Source organism: Nyctereutes procyonoides, unplaced genomic scaffold, assembly GCF_905146905.1.
Source record: "Nyctereutes procyonoides isolate TBG_1078 unplaced genomic scaffold, NYPRO_anot_genome, whole genome shotgun sequence".
NCBI lineage: Eukaryota > Metazoa > Chordata > Mammalia > Carnivora > Canidae > Nyctereutes > Nyctereutes procyonoides.
In genome coordinates this window covers 2,921,674-2,944,726 of record NW_026575124.1, presented here as the reverse complement: position 1 = coordinate 2,944,726, position 23,053 = coordinate 2,921,674, and the positions used below count along the sequence as shown (strand labels likewise).

Below are 23,053 nucleotides of genomic sequence, written 5' to 3'. Positions count from 1 at the left end.
ATACCCAGGGTGGGGGTGGGGGTGCCTGGGTGACTGGGGGTTGACAGTCTGAGGGATCGTGGTCCCAAGATCATGGAGTTGAGCCCTGTGTCGAGCTCTCAGCTCAGCTCGGAGTCTGCTTGTCCTGCTCCTTCCCCCACTCTCTTTCTCTGTCTCACTCTCATAAATAAAAATAAAATCTTAAAAAAAAAAGAAAAAAGAAAAAAAGAAAAAAAATACCCAGGGGCGCCTGGCTGGCTCAGTCAGTGGAGCACGCAACTCTTAATCCCAGGGTTGTGAGTCTGAGCCCCGGGTTGGGTGTGGCCATTACTTAAAAATAGAATCTTAAAAAAAAAAACAAAAAACCCTGAGTCAAAAAAAAATTGTAAATAAGGCACACACACAAAATTACTAAGTGCCTTTTCAAGAAATTTTAGATCATTGGCTAATAACCCCACCTATGGGTCATCTAGGGGAAGTAATTTTGTTTGACGTACTATTACTCTTGCCTGGGGCCCAGACTCGATTATATGTAAAGTTAAGCGGCTAAGCTGTAGAAGATTGATAAATAGCAAATTATTTTTGTCTGGCAAAACCAAAAAGTGATGGTTTTGCCATGTAGGAGTTAACTTTTTTTGTACCTGCCTTTCCGATCTTTTTTTTTTTTTTTGAAAAATTGTTTTACATACTTTTCCAATCTTATTCAAGCATTCTCCCCTCCACTGTCAGTAATGGTTCTTTCTTTCCCTCCTTCGATCCCTCATTCACTAATAGTTCAACACATCCTGGTACTCACTATATGCCTGTATTAGTCAAGTTTATCTTGGTGCAAATTTTACTTTGCCAAATTAAAAGTCTCATGCCGTACACGCTGCTCCACCCCCCGACTATTTGCACTTTATGCATCCTGAAGGTAGTTTTCCATCAGAACATAAAGAGCTTCCCTGGGATCCCCGGGTGGCTCAGCGGTTTAGCGCCTGCCTCCAGCCCAGGGCATGATCCTGGAGTCCCAGGATCAAGTCCCGTGTCGGGCTCCCTGCATGGAGCCTGCTTCTCCCTCTGCCTGTGTCTCTGCCTCCTGCCCTCTCTCTGTGTCTCGTGAATAAGTAAATAAAATCTTAAAAAAAAAAAAAAAGAGCTTCCCTATCCTGTTTTACCGCTGTGTGGAAGACCGCATCGGGATGTGCGGTAATTAAGCCCAGGATCAATGTAGCTAGTCCTCTAGCTCAGGTGATGGACACTTAGGTTGTTTCCACTCTTATGATCGCAAGCAACGCTGTATAAATAACGTCCTAGGTAGGTTAGAGTAGAATCATTTGCACGGAGGTGGGTGGGTAAGCAGAAGGGGCTCTAGAGGGCCAAGGAGCCTTAGGGAGGGCCCGATCCCCTGCTCCCAGCTGGCCTAGCCCATCTTCCCCTGATTCTGGGCCCACCTAGCCTCCTCCTCCTGCCTCCTCCTCTCCAGCCTGAGCTCCTGGTATCTCCAGACAGGAAGGGCTAGCTTCTGAGTCTCTCGAGGCCTAAACTCTAGCTTGAACTGTCTGGGAGGTGAGGATGCCTTGGACAGGTGGATCTTGGGGGCCTGGGGCCTCGGGGTGCTACTGTCCCTGGGCTGTAGCCACTGAGGGCACACACTCAACATGCCCTGATGGCTCTGGTAGGGGATGAGGACCCGGGAGCCAGGGACTACCTGGGGGGGCTGCGGGGCTGGGGGCGGGGGCGGGGCAGTGCCCAGCAGCTCTGGCACAGACTTGCTCCGGGTGCCCAGCGTAGGTGGGCAGTCCGGGCACAGAGTGTGGCAGGCGGTGGTGAGGAAGGGACTGGCCAGGCTGGTCGTGATGGTCACAAGATGGTCCAGGACCCCCCCCTCCTGCGGAGGCTGGGCAAAGGGGAGGCTCAGGGTGGCCTGCAGTCGCTCCAGGAGAGATGGGGCGGCCTGGGCCTGGGCCTGGGCCACAAGCCCTGGCAAGGCTGGCCACTCGGGCTGGTACTGCTGGCTGAGCTGCTCTATGCGCGGGCGCCGCAGCAGCTTCCGGATCCTCTGCACGGTGTCGAAGCTGTCCGTCAGCACTGCCCACTCCAGGGCCGTCTTGCCCCGAACAGGGTCCACCGCGGTCAGGTCAGCGCCTGGGAGGGGGCACGGGAGTGACATGGGGGGAGGGACAGGGATCGGTGGCTTGCAGAAGGGCAGATTCTTTAGCAGCGAGACTGATTTGGGTTAGATTAAGGACCACAGAGTCCCATCCTGTTGCAGCTGGAATCTGGGAGCCGTCAGTGGCCACAGCCTCGGGCCACTTTATTAATATATAATAAAATTAAAGTCCAGAGAGTAGAAAAGGCGTCAGAGAGACCTGGCTGGAGGGGGCGGTCTCCAAACCTGGAGCAGAATAGGGACCTCCTGAGGCAAGGAAGGGATGGTGGGCAGGTTGGCGGACGCCTGAGCTGTACCTGCTGGACAGGTAGAGGGGGGTCCTGCTGGCCCCACCCCCTTCTCTTTATCACCACACCCCTTTAATCTGGGGTGGGGAAATAGCAGCCACTTTGGGATAAAGGAGGGGTGAAAGTTTCCTCCCTCCTCACCCCAACACAGTCAGATGGGTTAGGGAAAGGAAGAGTTGGAGGCTGGGGTTCCCCAGGGTGACCAACAGACGGCAAGCCCACCTCAGGGAATGGTGTAGGCCCAAGGCTGCATCAGCAGTGTGGACTTCACCCCAGAAAGACTCCACACGGCCACATGCCTCGACGACATATCATCGTGTCCCTTGGACCCTGGCTTGTCAGAGATGGAAGTCATCCCAGAGAAAGCCAACACCCTCATTATACTGGTAAGGCCCAGAGAGGGAAGCCATCTGCCCAGGGTCACTCAGCTGGCGGCAGAGCCAGGACTAGAACCCAAGGGTCTGGTTCCAGATATCAGGGTTTTTTGTTTTTTTTTCCAGCGGGTCTAGGTTATCCTCCCAAGCTTTCTTTTCTGAGACCAACATTCACAGTGTAAATAGAGCTATCAGTAGCTGGGTTTTGCTGGTTGTGAGAGGCTCATGCACACTCCCCTTCTCCAGGAAGTCAGCCTAGGTTGATCCTCCATCTCCACCTGACAACTATCCAGCTGACTTAGCATCAGGCTGGTAGGCTTGCGGAGGGACTGGAGGTCACAAATCCCGGTCCAGGCCCCATGCACCTGCCATGAGGAGGGCAGCCACGCATTCTGAACGGTCCCGCATGGCGGCCTTCATCAGTGCTGTTAGCCCCCGCTGGTCCCGGCGCTCCAGGTCCAAGCCCGGGTAGTAGTTGAGCAGGAGACTCACCAGAGGCACATGGCCTGCAGGGCACCAAGGATGGGGCTTAGCTCTCCCCCAAAAGAGGGTGATGAAGCCCCAGACCCCCCATCCACCAAACACGACAGTGTTTTGGGTGGGAGGGAGTTACACAAAAAGTAGGGGATTGTGACCCTGTGTGAAGGGGGGGAAGCAGTGGGAGGTAAGGTCAACAGTGTCTCACCTGCTTGGGCAGCCAGCATGAGGGCTGTGTCCCCTTCTTTATCCTGCTGGTTCACATCGAGGAAAGGGCAGCGGCTGAGCAGGGCCACCACACTGCCGAAGCCGTGGTAGCAGGCGACCATGAGGCCTGTCTGGGGGAGGGGCAGCTCAGCCCCAGGGTGCTCCTCCAGGATCCCCTTGGGGGCCTGTGCCCTCTCAACCCACTCCTCACTGGAGATGCCCCGGCCTCTGTTCAGACCCCCCCTCACCGCCTCCTTTCCTCCCAAGGATCCAGGCACCGGATGAGTGTCATGTGGCGGGGACACAGAGATGCCCAAGCTGCCCTGGGAAACACCTGGGGTGGGTGTGGGGTGGGAGCTCACCCTCCCATTGCCATCCACCTGGGCGGCCTCTTCCGGGGAGACCCCACCGTCCAACGCGGCTTGGAGCTGGACAGGGTCATTGCGGACACAGGCCCAGTACAAGGCCCCCAGGCTGCAGCCCGAGGCAGGGGTCTCCGGGTCGGGGCAGGACGAAGCCTCAGACATGGGGTGGGGGATGTTGTGCAAGGGCAGCGGCTCCTCCTCTTCCAGCGCAGGGGTGGGAGGCTGGGGGCGGGGAGGGGGGACAAGAGGACAAGAAGGCCCGTCCCTCCTCCTCACGCAGCTGGCATCTACAACACAGAATAGAAGGGAACGGGGTCTCCCTGGACCCCAGGGCAGCCCCCAGCTCCCCATCCACCTTAGGGCAGGACAAGCTGTGGGCGGGAACCCTAAGAGGCAGAAGTAGTTGGTGGGGGGGACCCCAGTAAGAGTCCAGCAGCCAGGGTGGTCTCCTCTCTCCCTCGGGGCCTTACCCGCGAGTGGGGGCTCCCTAGGAGGCAGTCACCGCCGGCGCGCCAGCATCCCCCGCACTCCTGGGGCACACTGGCGGGTCCCCCGGGGCGGCCCCAGGGCGCTCTCTCTCCCCAGGAAGCGAGGCAGGTAACAGATGGCTGGACTTAGGGAGGGAGCTGCTGCAAACACCGGGGACTGAGCTGGATCAAGCTGGGTGAGCAGCGGACGCGGGGGTGGGGGGGCTCCCCTCTCGCGGACACCTGACCCTCCCGAGACCCCGCCCCCAGCGGGCGGGACCAGCCCAGGAGGCTCCTCCCCGCGGGGCGTGTCTAGGGTGAGGCCCCGCCCCCTCCGGCCCGCGCTCACCTGGGCACCCCCCATCCGCCCCAGAAGCGCGCCCCTCGGGACACCCTGCAGGCGGGGAGGTCGTGAGGGGTCCCGGCCCCACCGGGAAAGCCCGCAGCCCCTTTCCCTTTGTGGATGGAGGAGGGGGAGGGGGAAGGAGGGGGTGCGAGCGCAGACATCTCTTTGAACTGGGGGGACTGGGGGAGGTGGGGCTCCACGGATAACCTGGATCTTTTTTATTTTTTATTTTTTGAGGTTCTGGGGAAATTAAGATACAGAATTGCCTAATTAGGGGTGCAGAAATTACGATCTAGTAAATCGCATGGACTAGTTCTGGTATGGTAAACTAAGTACGGGATATTTAAATTGCGTTGATGTTAGAACAATCAAATTATTTATAATTTTTATTATTTATTTATTATTATTATTATTTTTAAAAATTTTTATTTATTTATTCATGAGAGACTCAGAGAGAGAGAGAGGCACAGAGACACAGGCAGAGGGAGGAGCAGGCTGCATGCAGGGAGGCCGATGTGGGACTCGACCCGGGGTCTCCAGGATCACGCCCTGGGCCCAAGGCGTCGCCAAACCGCTGAGCCACCCGGGTTGCCCCTATTTATAATTTTTATTTTATTTTATTTTATTTTATAAATTCTTTTTATTTATAATTTTTAGAGTGATAATTAAACCATGCTTTAAGTTAAATTAATACTAAATATTAAATTTAACGGGTCACTTTTGGACCTCAGGTGTAGAAAACGGAGTCAACCTTGTTCTTCTGTTTATATTATTCCCACGCAGGTAGGAGATCTGTTTTTATTTTACTTTATTTGCTTGATCTCTTTCATCCCTGATACCCAAAGCCCATTCTTCTCCTCCCTCCCTTTACCGATCGGCACTTACATATCCTTGAAAATGCACATTGCATTAAAAAAGGTAGTGTTGGTTTAGTATGGTTTTTAAAATTAATTTCAGGGGACGCCTGGGTGGCTCAGTGGTTGAGCGTCTGCTTTCAGCCCAGGGTGTGATCCTGGGGACCCGGGATCGAGTCCCACGTCAGGCTCCCTACATGGGTCTTGCTTCTCCCTCTGCCTGTGTCTCTGCCTCTCTGTCTCTCATGAATAAATAAATAAAATCTTTTTAAAAAATTAAATTAATTTCAGAAGCAGGGTTTAGCGAGCCATCACTTCCATATAACATCCAGTGCTCATAACCTCAATTGCCCTGTTCATTTTTTATTTTTTTTTAATTTTTATTTATTTATGATAGTCACACAGAATGAGAGAGGGAGGCAGAGACATAGGCAGAGGGAGAAGCAGGCTCCATGCACCGGGAGCCCGACGTGGGATTCGATCCTGGGTCTCCAGGATCGCGCCCTGGGCCAAAGGCAGGCGCCAAACCGCTGCGCCACCCAGGGATCCCTCAATTGCCCTGTTTAATGCTCATCACCCAGTTACCCCATCCCCACTCACCTCCCCTCCAGCAGCCCTCAGTTTGTTCCCTAGAAATAAGAGTCTCTTATGGTTTGTCTCCCTCTCTGGTTTCCTCTTATTTTCCCCTCTCCTCCTCTACCTGGTTTATGTATGTTTTAACCAGCACCGTAGGACTGTGTGACAGAGCTCGTTCTGTTTTTTCCACTCCGTGCTGTTCTGGAGATCTCCCCTCGTTGCGTTCGGTGCAGTGTATCTGCTAGGAGTGTCTTTGGTGGTGAGCAACCAAAAGGTGGCCTCTGCGGTGTGGTGGCTGCCAACATCGATCCAAAACTCCTTTGAGTGTTTCTTGTGAACTACAGAAGCTGGAAAACCAAAAGGACACTTCCTCAGTTCCCCTGGGCTAGAAATCTGTGATTTAGGTTCTGCTCTTGTGCAAGACATAAATTTGGAACAGAGCTAAATGCCATGGGACATCTGTTTTGCTGTCACGGATCAGGACAGATGTAGTGGGGCTCTGGTGAGCAGCTTCCTGATTCATCAGCTTCCTGTAGTATAGTGACTGATGCTTCCGATCACAGGCAAAGGTCATGTGCTTGGCAAAGCTGGGAGCTGTTTCTGAGCCTAGAACCTGTTTCTCCACTCCTCTATGTCTAACCGAGCCAGATCTATTTCTGCTGTCTGCTGTCGAACCCGACTGCCACAAGTGGCTTAACCAAATCGGGGTTTATTCTTCACACAAGATTAAGAAGTCCAGGGATAACCTGTAGGTGTTGATATAAACTGATGGTGGCAGGGCCTTCTCTGGGAGTCTGTTAACTTTCCTCGTGGTCACGAGATGGCTACTGCACCTCTAGCCATCACGGTCAAGTCTGGTGAATGCACACTATGGAGCTCTATGCAGCAAATAGAAGAAATCTACTCGATTAGGTCTTCGATAGCACTAATCAGATGTCACAATCCCTATCGGTAAAAACACCCCCCTTCTCTCTAGTCACTTTTTAGTTAAGTGTGACCATTGGCCACAATCGTGGCCAATGAAATGCAAGCAAGCAGTAGTCTAATGGGTGAGGCTTCTGGAAAAATCTTTGCTCTCTTGATAAAAGATAAGGGAAATAGCTTTTTATCTCTTTCTTTCTCCCAACTTCCTCCTGCTGCATAAAGTTCTGTACTGTTCATCTATCAGATTTTTCTCATCTGTTCTTCCGGTGTTGCGTACTAACTTGCCTCCAACTCTCTGCCGCTGCAAATAATGCTGCAGTGGACATCCTCGTACGTGTCTAGCAGCCAGACCTGCGACAGGGTGGTTCTGAGACTGTTGGGTCAGAGGGCACACGCATCCTTACCGACCAGGCTGCTCTCCAATTGGCAGTGCATGTAAGCCTCCCCACACCCTTGGCCAATCTGGTAATTATTCAGCCTTCTAATTTTTCTCTAATCTGATGGGACAGAACTATAAGGTAATATCACTAGTTTACACTGGATTTTTCTGATTATCAACATGGTGAGCACCTTTCCGAACACCTGAGAGTCATTCTCACGTCTCCTCCTGGAAATCGCCTGCTCATAGCCTTCGTCCCATGTCCTGTCGAGCTTTCCTATCTTTTTCTCATTGCTTTTTCAAGAATTCCTTCTGATATTCTAGATAATAAACCCAGTGTCGAGTGCGTTTTAGATGTTGCCACTGTTGTATGTGCATTTCTTTTAGGTTGACCTGTGGTGAGCTTCGCTGAAAGAAATCCGGAAGTTTGATGTGATTAAACTCATCAAAATTTCTCCTTATGCTTTGTGCCTTTGGGTCTTGTTTGAGAAGCACTTCTCACTCCAAGATCACAAAGATCTTCATTTCTTTTATTAATTTTGCAATTTTAATTTTAATAATTCTGTATGAACATCTGAAATTTACTCATATATAGCGTGAAGAAGGGATCTGTTATGGACTGAATTGTGTCCCCCTAAAATTCATACGTTGAAACCCTAACCCTCGGTGTAATTTTATTTGGGGTTGGAGCCTTTGTGGACAAACTTAAAATTAAATGAGGTCATGGAGTGGACTCAAATCCAACAAGATTGCTGTCCTTTCCAGAAAAGGAAGAGACACCAGAGCTCCCTCCTGCTATCTCTCCCTTTCTATTTCTCTCCCCCACCCTCCACCCTCCCCTGAAGGGATCACCATGTGGGACTTGATCCCAAGACCTGGCGCCCTGGAGGATCATGACCTGAGCCAAAGGCAGACGCTCAACCAGACCCACCAAGGTGTCCCTAAATAGATCTTAAAAAAAAAAAAATTTATTAGGTTAAAATCTAAGGGAGGGCAGGATCTCAGACAAGAAAACAAACCAAGGGGGCAGCCTAGGTGGCTCAGCGGTTTAGCACTGCCTTTGGTCCAGGGCATGATCCTGGAGTCCCAGGATCGAGTCCTGCATTGGGCTCCTGCTTCTCCCTCTGCCTGTGTCTCTGCCCCCCCCCCCTCTCTCTCATGAATAAATAAATAAAATCCTTAAAAAAAAAAAAAGAAAAGAGAAAACAAGTCAAGGAATCTGCTTTAGTTTGAAAATATTTGTTGAATTAGGCAAACTTCAGCTTCAATTTCCAGTCTTTTTTTTTTTTTTTAACTTTTATTTAAGAAATCTGTACACTCAACTTAGGGCTTGAGCTCATGACCTTGAGATCAAGGGCTTTCATGCTCCTCTGACTGAGCCAGCCAGGTGTCCCACAATATCCATAGTCTTCATCTTTGACAGAACCAAAGTAAATTTAATAGGAGATTTCCAGAATTTTCCAGCACCAATGATAGATCCAAAAGCAGGATAGATTTAAAAAAATCCAAAGAAAGATAAACAGTAAGAAATCCATACCTACACACAAAAGTATAACTTTATTTTTTTTTAATTTTTATTTTTTTTTGAAGAGTAAAACTTGGGGGGATCCCTGGGTGGCTCAGAGGTTTAGTGTCTGCCTTCGGCCCAGGGCGTGATCCTGAAGTCCCGGGATCGAGTCCCACATCAGGCTCCCTGCATGGAGCCTGCTTCTCCCTCTGCCTGTGTCTCTGCCTCTCTCTCTCTCTCTCTCTCTCTCTCATTAATAAATAAATAAAATCTTTAAAAAAATTTATTTCTTTTTTTTCAAGAAAACTTAAAACTTGGGGGGATCCCTGGGTGGCTCAGTGGTTTAGTGCCTGCCTTCAGTCCAGGGCATGATCCTGGAGTCCCAGGATTGAGTCCCACATTGGGCTCCCTGCATGGAGCTTGCTTTTCCCTCTGCCTATGTCTTTGCTTCTCTCATGAATCAATAAATAAAATCTTCAAAAAAAAAAAAGTAAAACTTTACATTACCACAAGTAGATTTTAAAGGCAGCAAGAGAAAAAAAGACAAGCTTTTTTTTTAAGATTTTATCTATTTATTCATGAAAGACACAGAGAGAGAGAAGTTTTATTTTTTATTTTTTTGAGAGAGAAGTTTTAAAGGAAAATACACTTGTTTGCAATTTGGTTTTTTGTTTGTTTTTAAAGCTTTTCTTTTTTTTTTTAATTTTTATTTATTTATGATAGTCACACACACAGAGAGAGAGGCAGAGACACAGGCAGAGGGAGAAGCAGGCTCCATGCACCAGGAGCCCGACGTGGGATTCAATCCCGGGTCTCCAGGATCGCGCCCTGGGCCAAAGGCAGGCGCCAAACCGCTGGGCCACCCAGGGATCCCTTGTTTGCAATTTTGTATGAAATAATAAAAATTAGTGTGTGGGGGCAGCCCTGGTGGTGCAGCGGTTTGATGCTGCCTGCAGCCTGGGGTGTGATCCTGGAGACCCGGGATCGAGTCCTGCATCGAGCTCCCTGAATGGAGCCTGCTTGTGTCTCTGCCTCTCTCTGTTTTTCATGAATAGATTAAAAAAATAAAATCTTTTAAAAAAAAATCAGTGTGTGTCTCATGAATAAATAAAATCTTTTAAAAATAAGATTTATTTGTTCATTTTAGAGAGAGCAAGCGAGAAAGCACAGGCATGTGGAGGAAGAGGGGAAGGGCAGAGGAAGAGGGAGAAAAAAACTCAAGCAGACTCGGTGCAGAGCATGCAGCCCGATGCAGAGCTCGCTCCCATGACCCTAAGATCACCACCTGAGTGGAAACCGGGAGTCCGACACTCAACTGACTGAACCACCCACCCAGGCGCCCTGCTATGTGGCCACTCTTCTATGCTTTTCCAATAATTTGAATTTTCTATTTTAACTAGTATTTTTACTGTTTTACTCGGTAAGATCAGTCCAGAGTCCAGCCACTCATATTATTGGAAATAGAATTTCCTCTAATCCTAATTAATTAAAAAAACAACCAAATAGTAATATGGGGAAAAGACATGGTAATTAATTCATAGAAGAAATACAAATGGCCAATAAACATATGAAAAGATGCTTAATCTCACAAGTAAGCAGGAAAAGGCAAATTAAAACAATAATGAAACATTGCTTTTGGCCCATCAGCTTAGCAAAAATGAAACATTAATAATATTAAGTGCTTACACTGTTGGGGAAATGTAAATTAGGGAAGTATTTTTGGAAAGCATTTTGACAGTATCTATCAAAATAACAAATGTACATACACATGAACCCAAAAATTCAGCTTTTAGAAATCTTTCCCAAAACAGTACTTGCATATGTGAACAAAGATATATTGTATATGCTTTGCAGCATTGTAATTATTAAAAAAAAGAAATTTAGAAATAACTTAAATGTCCGTCAATAGAGGAAGGGCTTGAAAAAAGCATGCACATAAGATTGTGCCTCCATTAAAAAATAATGAGATAGATCCATATGGCCTCCTTGGAAAATATCTCTGAGACATGTTAATTGAAGAGAAACAAGTGTGTGATGGGCTAACTTACATGTACGTAAATGCATAGAAAGGACTAGAACAGTAGTTGTTGACATTGGCTGCACCGTGTAATCACTTAATCACTTAAAAAAAAAATAGTAGCGGAGCACCTGGGTGGCTCAGTCAGTTAAGCATCTGCCTCCTGTCAGCTCAGGTCATGATCTCATGGGGCGCTCAGCGGGGAGTCTGCTTGTGGATTCTCTCTCCCTCTCCCTCTGCCCCCCGGCCCAGCTCGCGCTCTCTCTCTCTCTCTCTCTCTCTCTCTCTCTCTCTCTCAAATAAATAAATAAATCTTCTTAAAAAGGGACGCCTGGGTGGCTCAGCAGTTGAGCCTCTGCCTTCAGCTCAGGTCGTGATCCCGAAATGCTGGATAGACTCCCACATCCCCCTCCCTGCATGGAGCCTGCTTCTCCCTCTGCCTGTGTCTCTGCCTCTCTCTCCCTCTCTGTCTCTCATGAATAAATAAATAAAATCTTAAAACAAAACAAAACAAAACAAAATACAGCCAGAGCCCTGGGTGACAGAGAAATAGATGAGCTCTCAAACTTGTTAGAAAAATAAATTTAGGGACGCCTGGGTGGCTCAGCAGTTCAGCATCTGCCTTTGGCTCAGGTCGTGATCCCAGGGTCCAGGATCGAGTCCCATATCGGGCTCCCTGCGAGGAGCCTGCTTCTCCCTCTGCCTATGTCTCTGCCTCTCTCTCTGTATCTCTCATGCATAAATAAATAAAATCCTTTAAAAAAAAAGAAATTTAAAAAATAAAAAATAAATAAAACAAAGCCAAGCAAACAAACAAAAAATAGTAGGGGCATCTGGCTGGCTCAGTTGGTAGAGCATGTGACCTGTGATCTCAAGTTTGTGAGTTTGAGCTCCACGTTGGGTGTAGAGATTACTTAATATAAGTAAAAGTTAAAAATTGAAATAAAGAAAATAAAATCTGGGAAGCCCAGGTGGCTCAGCGGTTTAGTGCTGCCTTCCTACCAGGGTGTGATCCTGGAGACCTGGAATCAAGTCCCATGTCGGGCTCCCTGCATGGAGCCTGCTTCTCCCTCTGCCTGTGTCTCTGCCTCTCTCTCTCTCTCTCTCTGTCTCTCATGAATAAATAAATAAAATCTTTAAAAAATAAATAAAATAATATCCCCCCATGTGATTCTAATGTCTGGCCAAGTCTGAGGACTTTTGTAAAGAATGACTGATATTAAAGCATTGCCAGGGACACCTGGGTGGCTCCACTGGTTAAACACAGGCCTTTGGATCCGGTCATGATCCTGGGCCCTGGGACAGAGCCCTATGTTGGGCTCCCTGCTCAGTGGGGAGCCTGCTTCTCCCTCTCCCCCTGTTCGCCACTCCCCCTGCTTGTGCTCCCTCTCCCCCTCTGTCAAATAAATAAATAAAATCTTAAACATATATATTAAAGGAGGCTCCTCACCCAATGTGGGGCTTCAACTCATGACCCTGAGATCAAGAGTCATGGGTCATGCTCCACTGCCTGAGCTAGCCAGGCACCCCTACCCAACCTGCACTGTACACAGAGTTCATCACTTCTCGGGGCGCTGGGGTGGCTCAGTCAGTTAAGCATCTGCCTTAGACTCAGGTCATGATCCCGGGGTCCTGAGATAGAGCCCCATGGCCGACTCCCTGCTCAGCGGGGAGTGCCCCTTTCCCTGTTCCTATTCTCTCTCTCTCTCTCTCTCTCTCTCTCTCAAATAATAAATAAAATCTTTTTTTTTTAAAGAGTCCATTACTTCTCAGTGTACCCCTGAACTTCACTCACTCATTCATTTGTTCAATAACTATGAACCGAAACGTGCCTTGTGTCGGGCAGGTACTTTGGCTCTTCACAGGAGTTATCTATCATTAATCTTGTGCTTGGCTGTTTCCCTCACCTTGGTCATGTTTTCCTTCTGCATCTAGCCCAGTCTTCCAGTCTTGGCCACTCAGGAAATGGGAAGTTCGCTGACAGTCCCTCCTCTGGCCTGAAGAGTCCCCCGACTACCACTCAGCAAGACTGTAGAGGGATAGGAGACTTTGATCTGTGCCAAGAGGCCCCAAGGACATCTAACTGGGTAAAAGGGAATTTCACATTTTGCTTTTTGGGTGATCTTTCCCCCCAGGCGGAGGTCACTCCCAGCCTCAGCAAGGGTCCTGTTCAGCCGGGCCACGCTCAGCCAGCAGGTGGCAGCCCTGGGCAGGAATTGGGAGAGCATCCCCACCCCAAGGGGCCTACAGCAGAGGGTCCTGGGGTTGGCTGCCCGGCAAGGTCTTGGCAGGGCAGGGCACAGGAGGAGGGTGAATGGGGCCCAGTTTTGGTCCCACAGCATGGTAGCCGGGGGCTTTATTTGTGTAGCTCAGCTTTAATCAAGCTGGCTGGTACCCAGATGGTTTGTGAGGTTTCTTTTACCTTCTGCCTGCAGCAAGGCTCCATGCGAGGTGTCCCGTCCAGGCCTCTGCCCTCAGGCAGACCATTTGCAGGTCCCTTCCCACCCACCCCCCCTTCCAGTTCCCCAGGCTGGGTCTTGACCCTCCCTGTGTCTGTCTTCGCTGATGGGGATGACTGTGGTAGAGGGGGGCTGGGGGTCGCTAGTTAATGGGTAAGATACTGGATCACGTTCTGGGCGTTACAGGTACATCTCAGGGACCTTCAGAGTCTCAGTTTGGCAGTCTTAAAGATTAACAGTGAGGAAGAGGGGGGATCCCTGGGTGGCTCAGCGGTTTAGCACTGCCTTCAGTCCAGGGTATGATTCTGGGGACCCAGGATCGAGTCCTGCGTCGGGCTCCTGGTGTGGAGCCTGCTTCTCCCTCTGTGTCTCTGCCTCTCTCTCTTTCTCTCTCTCATGAATAAATAAATAAAATCTTAAAAAAACAACAACAGTGAGGAAGGGGGGCACCCAGGTGGCTCAGTGGCTGAGTGTCCGCCTTTGGCTTGGCTCCTGATCCCGGGGTCCTGGGATCCAGCCTGGCGGTGGGCTCCCTGCAGAGATCCTGCTTCTCCCTCTGCCTATGTCTCCATTTCTCTGTGTCTCTCATAAATAAATAAATAATAAAGTCTTTGAAAACAAAAACAGAGAGGGAGGGTTATCCTCCCTTTGATCCCTGGGCTCTGATGGGAGTGAACCAGAATGCTCTTTTCTCGCCACCCTAACCTCCCTTCACTCTCCATCTCTTCGCTGCCTTCTGTCTGTCCATCTTCCTTCTGTCTGCCTGACTTCATTTCTCCATCTTTTCAGTTTTGATCTCATCTCACTGCCTGGACCTTTCCTTCTCTCTATCTCTCTAAAACTCTCTCTTAAGCCCTGGCAACACACATTGTCTGGAGCTGGCTTGACTCTCTGTCTGGACTCCGATTGTCACGCCGTATCTCCAGCCATCTAATGCCTTGGGCTGGGGTTGGCAGGAATCTTGTGCAGTTAAGTCAGAAGGGGTGGGGGGCGGGGGGGGGGAGATTCGGGGAAAGGGCAGCAACGAATCTACAGAGAAAGAGCTCAGCAAACTCTTGAGTCAAGTTTGGAGCACAGGCCAGACACCGTTAGGGAACCAAATGTACTGTTATCTCAACCTCTGCCTTCCTTCCAGGTTCTTTTTCCAGAACAAGCTCCCTACTCCCACCCTACAGCCCTGGTGGCAGGTACAGCTGGGACAGGCAATCAGTGGGGAAATGGCCCACCCTGCTTAAGGACTTAAGGACATGGGATAGGACCCAGCACGGTGGGATGGAGAATGGAGGAGGTGACCTCTGACCCCAGCTCTGGCCCCTTCTGGGGGTCCTCTGTGACCTGCCATAGGTCATGCCCCCTCCTCCCCTACCATGATCTACATCACAAAACCCACAGCTCGTAACTCAATGCCGGCCAGTGGAAGTCTGGGATTGATTTAGGGCCCCCTCTGACCAGTTCACCCCCACCAGACTAGGCCCCTGGGGTGGAGGTGGGGATGAGGGTCATGGGTGAAGTTCAGGCAGGAGGGTCCTGACTACCACTACATCATACCTGTTGCACTTTTAGTGGGTTTGTTGGGGGAAAAGGTCCAAGCACAGGGGTTCCAGGTTCTCACTGACCAGCCCCTCTCTTTGGCTCAGTTCAGGGCCAAGCTGACGGAGCAGTGGCCATGGCCTAGTAAGCGTTCAGGGACAGTGTCCTTATGATTCAGGCTCAAGGCATCCTACAAAGCAAAGAGATTCTTGTTATCCACCAAGAGGGCAGGCCAGTAGGTCCTAAGCAAGCACCCACTGCCCCCAATCTCAGTTACACTGAGCTACTCGGAGCCAGGTCTCCCCACCCCGGGGTCCACAGTCCAAGGCCCATTACATATATTTCTCCTGGTGCTTTTCTTGTTGTTGGTTTCCATCCACCCACCTTCCCGTTCTGGAGATACCACTAAAGGACTTTCTCTACTTGGAATATTTCAAACTTTTGGGACCATCACCCACAGTCAAATACATCTACCTCTGGCCCCAGGACACAAGAACATCCCCGTAAGTAAAAGCAAAAGTTGTAGGTAACATTGTGACATGCATGATATTTTCTATCCTATTCCATTTTGTTGTAAGGAAAAGAAAGTTTATAAAATGATTTTTTAAAAGTCTTTAAAATGCCAACTCTAAGGGGCTGGCACTTACAGTTTATAAGTAACCTCTTATATTTTGACACCTTCACAGGTTATAAAGCCCATTCTATAAAGCGAAAAATCCACATTATCTTCATAAAAGCCAGTGAGAAGGTCAGGCCGGGTTTTTCATCGACCTATTTTATAGAGGAGGAAACACAGACTCTGAGAGGTTAAGGGACCTGCTTGAGATCCCCCAGCTGGTTGAGCGGCCGAGATGGGGAGATGGGATGTGGAGCCAGGTCTGCCATGGGCTGGTTTGCAGGCCCCTGTGCCCCAAAGCTTCTCTCCCTCCCTCTCCTCCCCAACCCTCCCAGTTGACCTCATTGTCTCTTTCCAGTTTGAAGGCCATCCCCTTCCAGGAACAGGAGGGACAGAGCAGCTGAGTAATTCTGTTTTCTTGTCATCTGTTAACACTGCACCATCTGGCAGGTCTCCTCTCCCGGAGAGGCGGGGGTGGGGGAGGCGGCTGCTTTCCTGGAGTCTGGACCTCTGGGCCCCCCTCACCCAGGGTCTCAGAATGTGCACAGAGAGCTACTTTTTCGGCTCTGTCCCAACAAGCAGTGTCAGGGAGCAGCGGGGGCGGGGTGGGAGGAAGGACTCCCTGACGTCATTGGGATAAAACAATAGGGTGCGCCCCTCCCCTGCCCTCAGGGCCCATCCTGGGGCCTCCACACCTCCACCAGGGTGCCCCCGGGACTGAGCAGGAGCCCTGCAGGCCGCTCCGGGTGAGGGCAGAGCCAGGCCTTCTTACCCGGAGCCCAGGAAGATTTATGGGGCCTCGGGTGTGGCTGGCTGTTACTCAGCCTCTGACTTTTTAATTCCCCAGCCTCCTCACCCACCCCGCCTCCTCCCCCAAGAGGGCCTTTGTGCAGGACAATGAGGAATCTATAAATTCCGGGGGACAGGGATGTGGGGGAGGGGGCGCCAGGCACTTTGGCTCAGCAGAGACAGGAAGGGGTGGCCTCCATGGACCTGCCACATCTCATCGGGTCCCCACTAGAGCCTTACCTCTGTCTTTTACAGATGAAGAAACTGAGGCTGGGGGCAGGCCCTTCCTCATCGTCTCCATCTTTCACCCACGTCTTTATTCTCCCTCTTACCCTCCCCCTGGCCTTTCCCTCACTTGGGCCTTCACTCAACAAACACACAATATTCACTCAACAAACACCCGAGGAGTAGACTCCGTGTCAACGGAGAACAACTGGTAGACCCTGGCCCACCCTGGAAGGGTACGCGGCAGAGGACGGACCCAAGAGGGGCCATAAAAGTGTGGCTCTAACCCCAGCCTTTCAGGGGGCAGCCTGAACCTTTGCCCTACCTCCTTCCCTCAGCAACCCTCTGCAGCTGATGAAGCGCTTTCATGGGCATTTCTTTTCTTTTTTTTAAAGTCAATGTTTATTTTTTTTTAAAGATTGTATTTATTTATTCATGAGAGACACAGAGAGAGAGAGTGAGAGAGGCAAAGACAGGCAGAGGAAGAAGCAGGCTCCATGCACGGAGCCCAACGTGGGACTCGATCCTGGGACTCGATCCTGAGACTCGATCCTGAGACTCAATCCTGAGACTCCAGGATCACACCCTGGGCTGAAGGCAGGCGCTTAACCGCTGAGCCACCCAGGGATCCCCTTCATGGGCATTTCTAAATGCAATCCCGGTGATGGCTCTGGCAGCTGGGCATGATGTAAGCCTTCCCCAGCATTTTGCTAACGTGGCCCCGAGCGGCTAAGGGGTTGCCCAAGATCACACGTCTGGTGGGCGGCAGAGGGCCCTCGCCTCTGCACCCCGGAGTGCGCGCGGGCCCAGAGCAGGGCCTTGGGCTGTGGCCCTACACTTCCTCTTCTACCCACTTGCCCAGAGTAGCCCTATGCGCCCCCCATGCTGATCCTTCCCCAGTGTCCTGTCCTCCTGTTCTGTCCACCTTCCTGCAGTCATTAAACACCCCAGGCTCACCTCTGTATTCACCCATTTGTCGTGCGATGATAACCAACAGCAGCACTTCGATGCCTGCAGGTGTTTGCTGAATGACCACGCATTCTTGGGTGTGTCCTAGTGCGTCTCTGCTGGTAAACTGAGGATACCAGTGTATACTTTGTTGTGCAGATTAAATTAGTGAAGCCCTATAAAGCACTCGGAATGACGCCTGGCATGTGGTAAATGCTCAATAAGCCTTGGCTGCCAAGTTTATTGATTTTTGGAAACCACAGGCCTGCCCATATATGAGGTATCTGAGTGAAACACCGGTGGGGACAGGGGTCTGTAGCTGGCTTCTCCCAAGGAGTGGCCCCCTTAGAAATGACCAAATGGACCCGTATCCAGTTCATTCCCCGGGGACTCCTGCATTCCTTAACTGCACGGAGTAGGCTGGGCATCCTGCAGGTTTGTGCCAGGCACCAGGCATCTCTAGCAGAGAACAAGGCAGACACCTGCACTCATCAGGGTGGCATTCTGGTAAGTGAGACAGACGGCAAACCACGTGAATAAAGAAGATAATTACAGAAAGCTGTTAAGTCCCGAAGAAACAGGGTTAAGTGCCACCGTAGATCAGGCAACTGGGTGTGAGGCTGCTGCGGTGTTGTGGTCAGGATTGATGGGGAGGTGACATCCCTGTGAAGGATCCGGGCAGCGTGTTCCAGGCAAAGGGATGGGCAAGCCCAAAGCCAGAGTGGGGAAAAACTTGTCAAGTTCAAGGAACAGAAAGGCAGCCGGGGTGAGTGGCAGCTGGACAGAAGGGACAATGATCTAGGAGACGTCAGCACAGGCAGGGGCCCGGGTTAGAAACTGGGGCCTTCCTCCAGGGAAGCGGGTTAGAAACTGGGGCCTTCCTCCAGGGAAGCGGGTTAGAAACTGGAGCCTTCCTCCAGGGAAGCCATGCAAAGTTGTTAGAAGGGGAGGGACATGCTCTCAGGTTTTTTGCCTTGTTTTCCTGATGGGTAATTTTTTTCTTTTCTTTTTTTTTTTTTTAATTTATGATAGTCGCAGAGAGAGAGAGAGAGGCAGAGACACAGGCAGAGGGAGAAGCAGGCTCCATGCACCGGAAGCCCGACGTGGGATTCGATCCCGGGTCTCCAGGATCGCGCCCTGGGCCAAAGGCAGGCGCCAAACTGCTGCGCCACCCAGGGATCCCCTGATGGGTAATTTTAACAGCCCCCCTGGAAGCTGTGTGAATTGACTCCCCCGGAGCCAGGGGAGCCTACAGGAGCCTTTGCAGTTGTGCAAGGAGGGAGGAGGGGCTTGGACGCGGGGGGGGGGGGGGGGGCGGGGGTGGCAGGGGCTGATCCCAGATATATCTTAGAGACGGGAGGGACAAACTTTGCTAATGGATTGGACAGTAGGGTCAGGCTGGGAGAATTCAGGAAGAAGGAACCTGGGAAGCTCGACTGGTGGAACTGTCTCCGTCCTGAGCCCTCGGAGTCCTCCTGCTCTGGCCCTGCCCCTGAGCCACAGAAGCCATTCCAGCCTTTTGCCCCCCCACCCCCACCCCCAGATCCATCTACACTCAGCAGCCCTAAATCAGGGGCAGTCCCTGACTTTGGTTCATTCGGGCCCTTTGTGAGAAAAGGTGGCCCCTGCCTTCCTCCAGGGACAGCAGCACCTGCCAAGGCCCAAGACTCGGACTTCAGGCCCCTTTTAACCCCTCCAACCCGGCCCTTGTTTAGGTCGCAACCTGCACAACCGTACAGCTCCCCTCTCCCCAGCCTGGACCACTGGCCCAACCCGAAAATCCTCGGAGCCTTGAGACCTGCAGGCGCTGCTGGCGCGTTGGGACGCGGGCCTGGAAGCACCCGGGGGCGGGGCCGGGAAGGTAGGGCTCGGCCTTTCCTGAGGGAATCTCCCGGCCGGTTCCCGCGGGAAGGAAGTCCCCGCCCCCCCGCCCCGCCGCCAGCGGCACCTCCCCGCCCCCGCCCGGGAAAGCGCTCGCGGCGGCCTTCCGGCCCGGGCCGGGCGGGGGAGGCTCGGGCCCTAATTGCTGCCATCTGCTCCGCCTGGGGGAGGGGCCGAGCGCGCCGCACGCCCGGGAGTGGGGGCGAGTGCGGGGGTCCCCGAGAGCGGGGGTCCCCTTGGGGGCCGAGGGGCCGCAGCTGGAGGCGGCGCCTTAGCAGACAGCGAGCCCCAGGCCAGGGCCTGGCCTGGGGGTCGGGACCCCGGAGGGCCCTGGGGGTAGGGTCCTGGGGGTCCCCCCGCGGAGGGTCCTGGGGTGTCGGGCTCCCTGGAGGGCCCTGGGGGTCGGGCCCTCCGGAGGGTCCTGGGGGGGTCGGGGCCCCCCGGAGGGTCCTGGGGGTCGGGCTTCCTGGAGGGCCCTGGGGGTCGGGCCCTCCGGAGGGTCCTGGGGGGTCGGGCTCCCCGGAGGGTCCTGGGGGTCTGGTCCTGGGGGTCCCCCCGCGGAGGGTCCTGGGGGTCGGGCTCCCTGGAGGGTCCTGGGGGTCGGGCTCCCTGGAGGGTCCTGCGGGGTCGGGCTCCCCGGAGGGTCCTGGGAGGGCGGGTTACCCCGGAGAGTCCTGGGGTGTCGGGCCCCCCGAGGATCCTGGGGGTCGGGCTCCCCGGAGGGTGCTGGGGGTCGGGCTCCCTGGAGGGTCCTGGGGGGTCGGGCTCCCCGGAGGGTCCTGGGGGTCGGGCTCCCTGGAGGGTCCTGCGGGGTCGGGCTCCCCGGAGGGTCCTGGGAGGGCGGGTTACCCCGGAGAGTCCTGGGGTGTCGGGCCCCCCGAGGATCCTGGGGGTCGGGCTCCCCGGAGGGTGCTGGGGGCGGGCGGCCTCAACTCAGCGCACAAGGTCCGCACGGGTCTGTGGCGGACGCCGGCGTTGGGACATTGACGCATCGATCTGTCCGCACAGGACGGATGTGACTGTGGCCGGGGGAGGGGGGGACGGGGGAGGGACCCGAGGCCAGAGCCTGGCGCCCGCGGGCGGGGTGGGGGGCTGGCGGCGGGGCGAGAACTTGGCCCTCGGACACAGGGGCGGGGCTGAACCGCCTCCCAGCTACTAGGCACTGGGGGCATCTCGGAGGTGCCTTCAGCCTCAGAGGCCTCAGAGTTGATTTCCTCCTCCATAAAAACAGGATCCCCAGGACCTACCTCTCAGGTGATGCCCCCAAAGGCCAGTTGCTTTTCCTGGGGAGGTGTGGGGGGTGCTGTGCCCGGCCCGGAGGAGCCCCTGGGGCAGGTGGGGTGGGTCCTTCAGAAGGTGCTGTAGCAGCTGGGAACCCAGAGGAGGCAGGAAGAGGGGTGGGGTGGGGTCGGGTGGTCCAGGGGGCAGAGCGTGGGAGCAGCCCCACTGGTTTCAAGCCCATCTCCTGGCGTCTCTCAACATCAGCCTCAGGAGGTGAAGGTGTCCGTTTGACCCCTTTATCCAGCACTGAGGGCAGCTCTGGGGCACTGGGGTGCTCACAGGGCCCAGGAGACTACTCCTCTGCCTGGGTGCCCAGACCCTTACTGAACACGTACACATCTTAACATCCTTCCCCCAGGGGTCTAAACAGTCCCTGGAGTGAGGAAGCACAGATGATCCTGAGTGAGGGGAGGCCTCCTTCCTGCCGGGGCCACAGCACTTCTCCTATGTCACAAAATGCCTGCTGCCTCCCCCTCCTCCCGCCTTGCCAATGCTCACCGACCTGTGTTAGCCATAAAGGCCAGCTCCAGAGGGGCTGAGATGCAACTCCTCCACCCAAACATCCCCACCACCAACCTGCTGGCCCATTCCTCCACCCAGGTGAGCCGCAGGGATGCCAAGCAGCCCACTCCCAGCCCTGGAGACGCTCTCACTACAGGCAGGGAACCGGGCATGAGACATTTTGGAATCACAGGAACTAAGGAACCATCGACAACCCAGGATACTGCCTTTGGGAGGGTTCAGGATGATGCTACAGAGTCAGTGGCTTCTGGGGTGGGGCTTGAAGGAGCAGCAGAAGTTCACGCCCGGGGGCAACTGGGTGGCTCAGTGGTTGAGCATCTGCCTTTGGCTCAGGTTGGCTCAGGGCGTGATCCTGGGGTCCTGGATGGGGTCCCCGCATGGAGCCTGCTTCTCCCTCTGCCTGTGTCTCTGCCTCTCTCCCTATCTCTCATGAATAACTAAATAAAATCTTAAAAAAAAAAAAAAAAAGAAGAAGAAGGAGAAGAAGAAGTTCACTGGGGGCAGAAGAGACTGCTGTTCCAGGCAGGAGGAAGAGCATGCACAAAGACTTGGGGGTGTGAAAGTCCGTGATGTGTCTGGAGGAGCGAGCAGATTGAGTGGCTTGGACCAAGGGTGCTGGAGGGGAGGAGTTGAAGGAGGGAAGAGGTGTGAGGGGTAGCTGAAATGACAGATACCCCAGGCCAAGGGATTTAGACTTGGGTTTGTTGTAGCAAGCCGAAGTGTCCGCTCCGCTCCGGAGAGAGACAGACAGGAACATGAACGCTAGAAGGAGCAAAGCTGACAGGAAGTGAGATAAAAAGGTCAGTGCCAGCCCCGTGATAAAAAGGCCATTCACGCATCCTCTGGGGACTATGGTGCACATGCAAGCCCCAGGGACCCCTTCGGAAGGCCAAGTTGTTACTGAGCTCCAAGCAGTTATTGTCATGCTGCTGTGTGAGCTTAGAGTTGTCAGAAATTTTCAAGAAAAATTAGAAATGTCGATTTTTATGGATTGCCCCTGGGTTTTTAGATGTTGGCAACTACTTTTTAAATTTTAAAACCGTGTGTGTGTGTTTCCAAAACGCACATAAACACGAATATCTGTGCAACTGCTGCAGAGTTGCAGGAAAGCCACTGAAAGTTTCGTCAAGAGGGAGGTGCTCTGAATAACAGGCTTGGGTGTTTGGATGCCCACTTGGGGGCAGTATGGAGGAATGGCCTGGTAAGTGGGACAGTTGCAAGTGTCTGGACCAAAGGGGCCGAGGCCTGAACAAAGGGGGCTGACCTGGAGAGGAGGGAAGGCTCCCAGACACAGTGTAGGGGTCTTCGGGGATTAGCCCTTCCTGGGGGGGTTAAGGGTTTAAGTCTCCTATCCCTTTGTCCCCCTTAAGAGATTGCAAAAACATCATCTAGTGGGTGGGGAGGCCTATTTGGAGTGGGATGCCCCTGAAAATCCCCAAGGTTGCACTGTGGCAGGCCACCCCGAAGGACTGGGTAAGACATTCCAAACAGCCTGAAGAGGGAGGGGCCGTGCTGGGGGAGGGGCTCAGGAATCCGCCTGGCCTTCAGGAAGACCCCAGCCAGCCCTAATGGGAACCACACGTGGGGTGAGCTGGAATCCCGGATTGCCTGTGACGTTTGGCTTTGGAATTGGACACTTGGCTCAGGTCACTCCTGACCCGCTGAAGTCTGAGGCCTCCCAGCTCAGCTCCCCTCCTAATTGCTGCCAGACACATTCTGCCCTGTACCCGGCTCCGGGGCCAGCCTGGGTCCCCCATCTCTTGCTAGGAGAACACCTATGCTCTGAGGGAGTGTGTGTGAGTGTGGGGGGGAGTGTTCAGACAAGAATTCTACAAGGCTTGATCCTCTCAGAATAAGCAGAACAAGAAGTCCCTTCCAGTGTCTCCCCAAA

At 52.8% G+C, this 23,053-nt stretch overlaps 1 protein-coding gene and 1 long non-coding RNA gene across 2 annotated transcripts; both read right to left on the bottom strand.

Moving 5' to 3' along the window:
- Positions 1–1,381: 1,381 nt before the first annotated feature.
- Positions 1,382–3,598, bottom strand: ANKRD33 (ankyrin repeat domain 33). Its single transcript, XM_055336924.1, has 4 exons — positions 3,478–3,598; positions 3,137–3,298; positions 2,214–2,249; positions 1,382–2,106 (listed from the first exon to the last, which is right to left on the bottom strand). The coding sequence occupies exons 1-4, from the start codon at positions 3,596–3,598 to the stop codon at positions 1,382–1,384; spliced, it is 1,044 nt and encodes a 347-aa protein (XP_055192899.1).
- A 2,200-nt stretch (positions 3,599–5,798) lies between these two features.
- LOC129517190 (uncharacterized) lies at positions 5,799–17,581 on the bottom strand. The gene is made up of 4 exons (XR_008665967.1): positions 17,488–17,581; positions 14,919–15,090; positions 12,819–12,940; positions 5,799–6,431 (listed from the first exon to the last, which is right to left on the bottom strand). It is a non-coding gene; the product is annotated as an uncharacterized LOC129517190 (long non-coding RNA).
- Between the last annotated feature and the right edge of the window lie 5,472 nt (positions 17,582–23,053).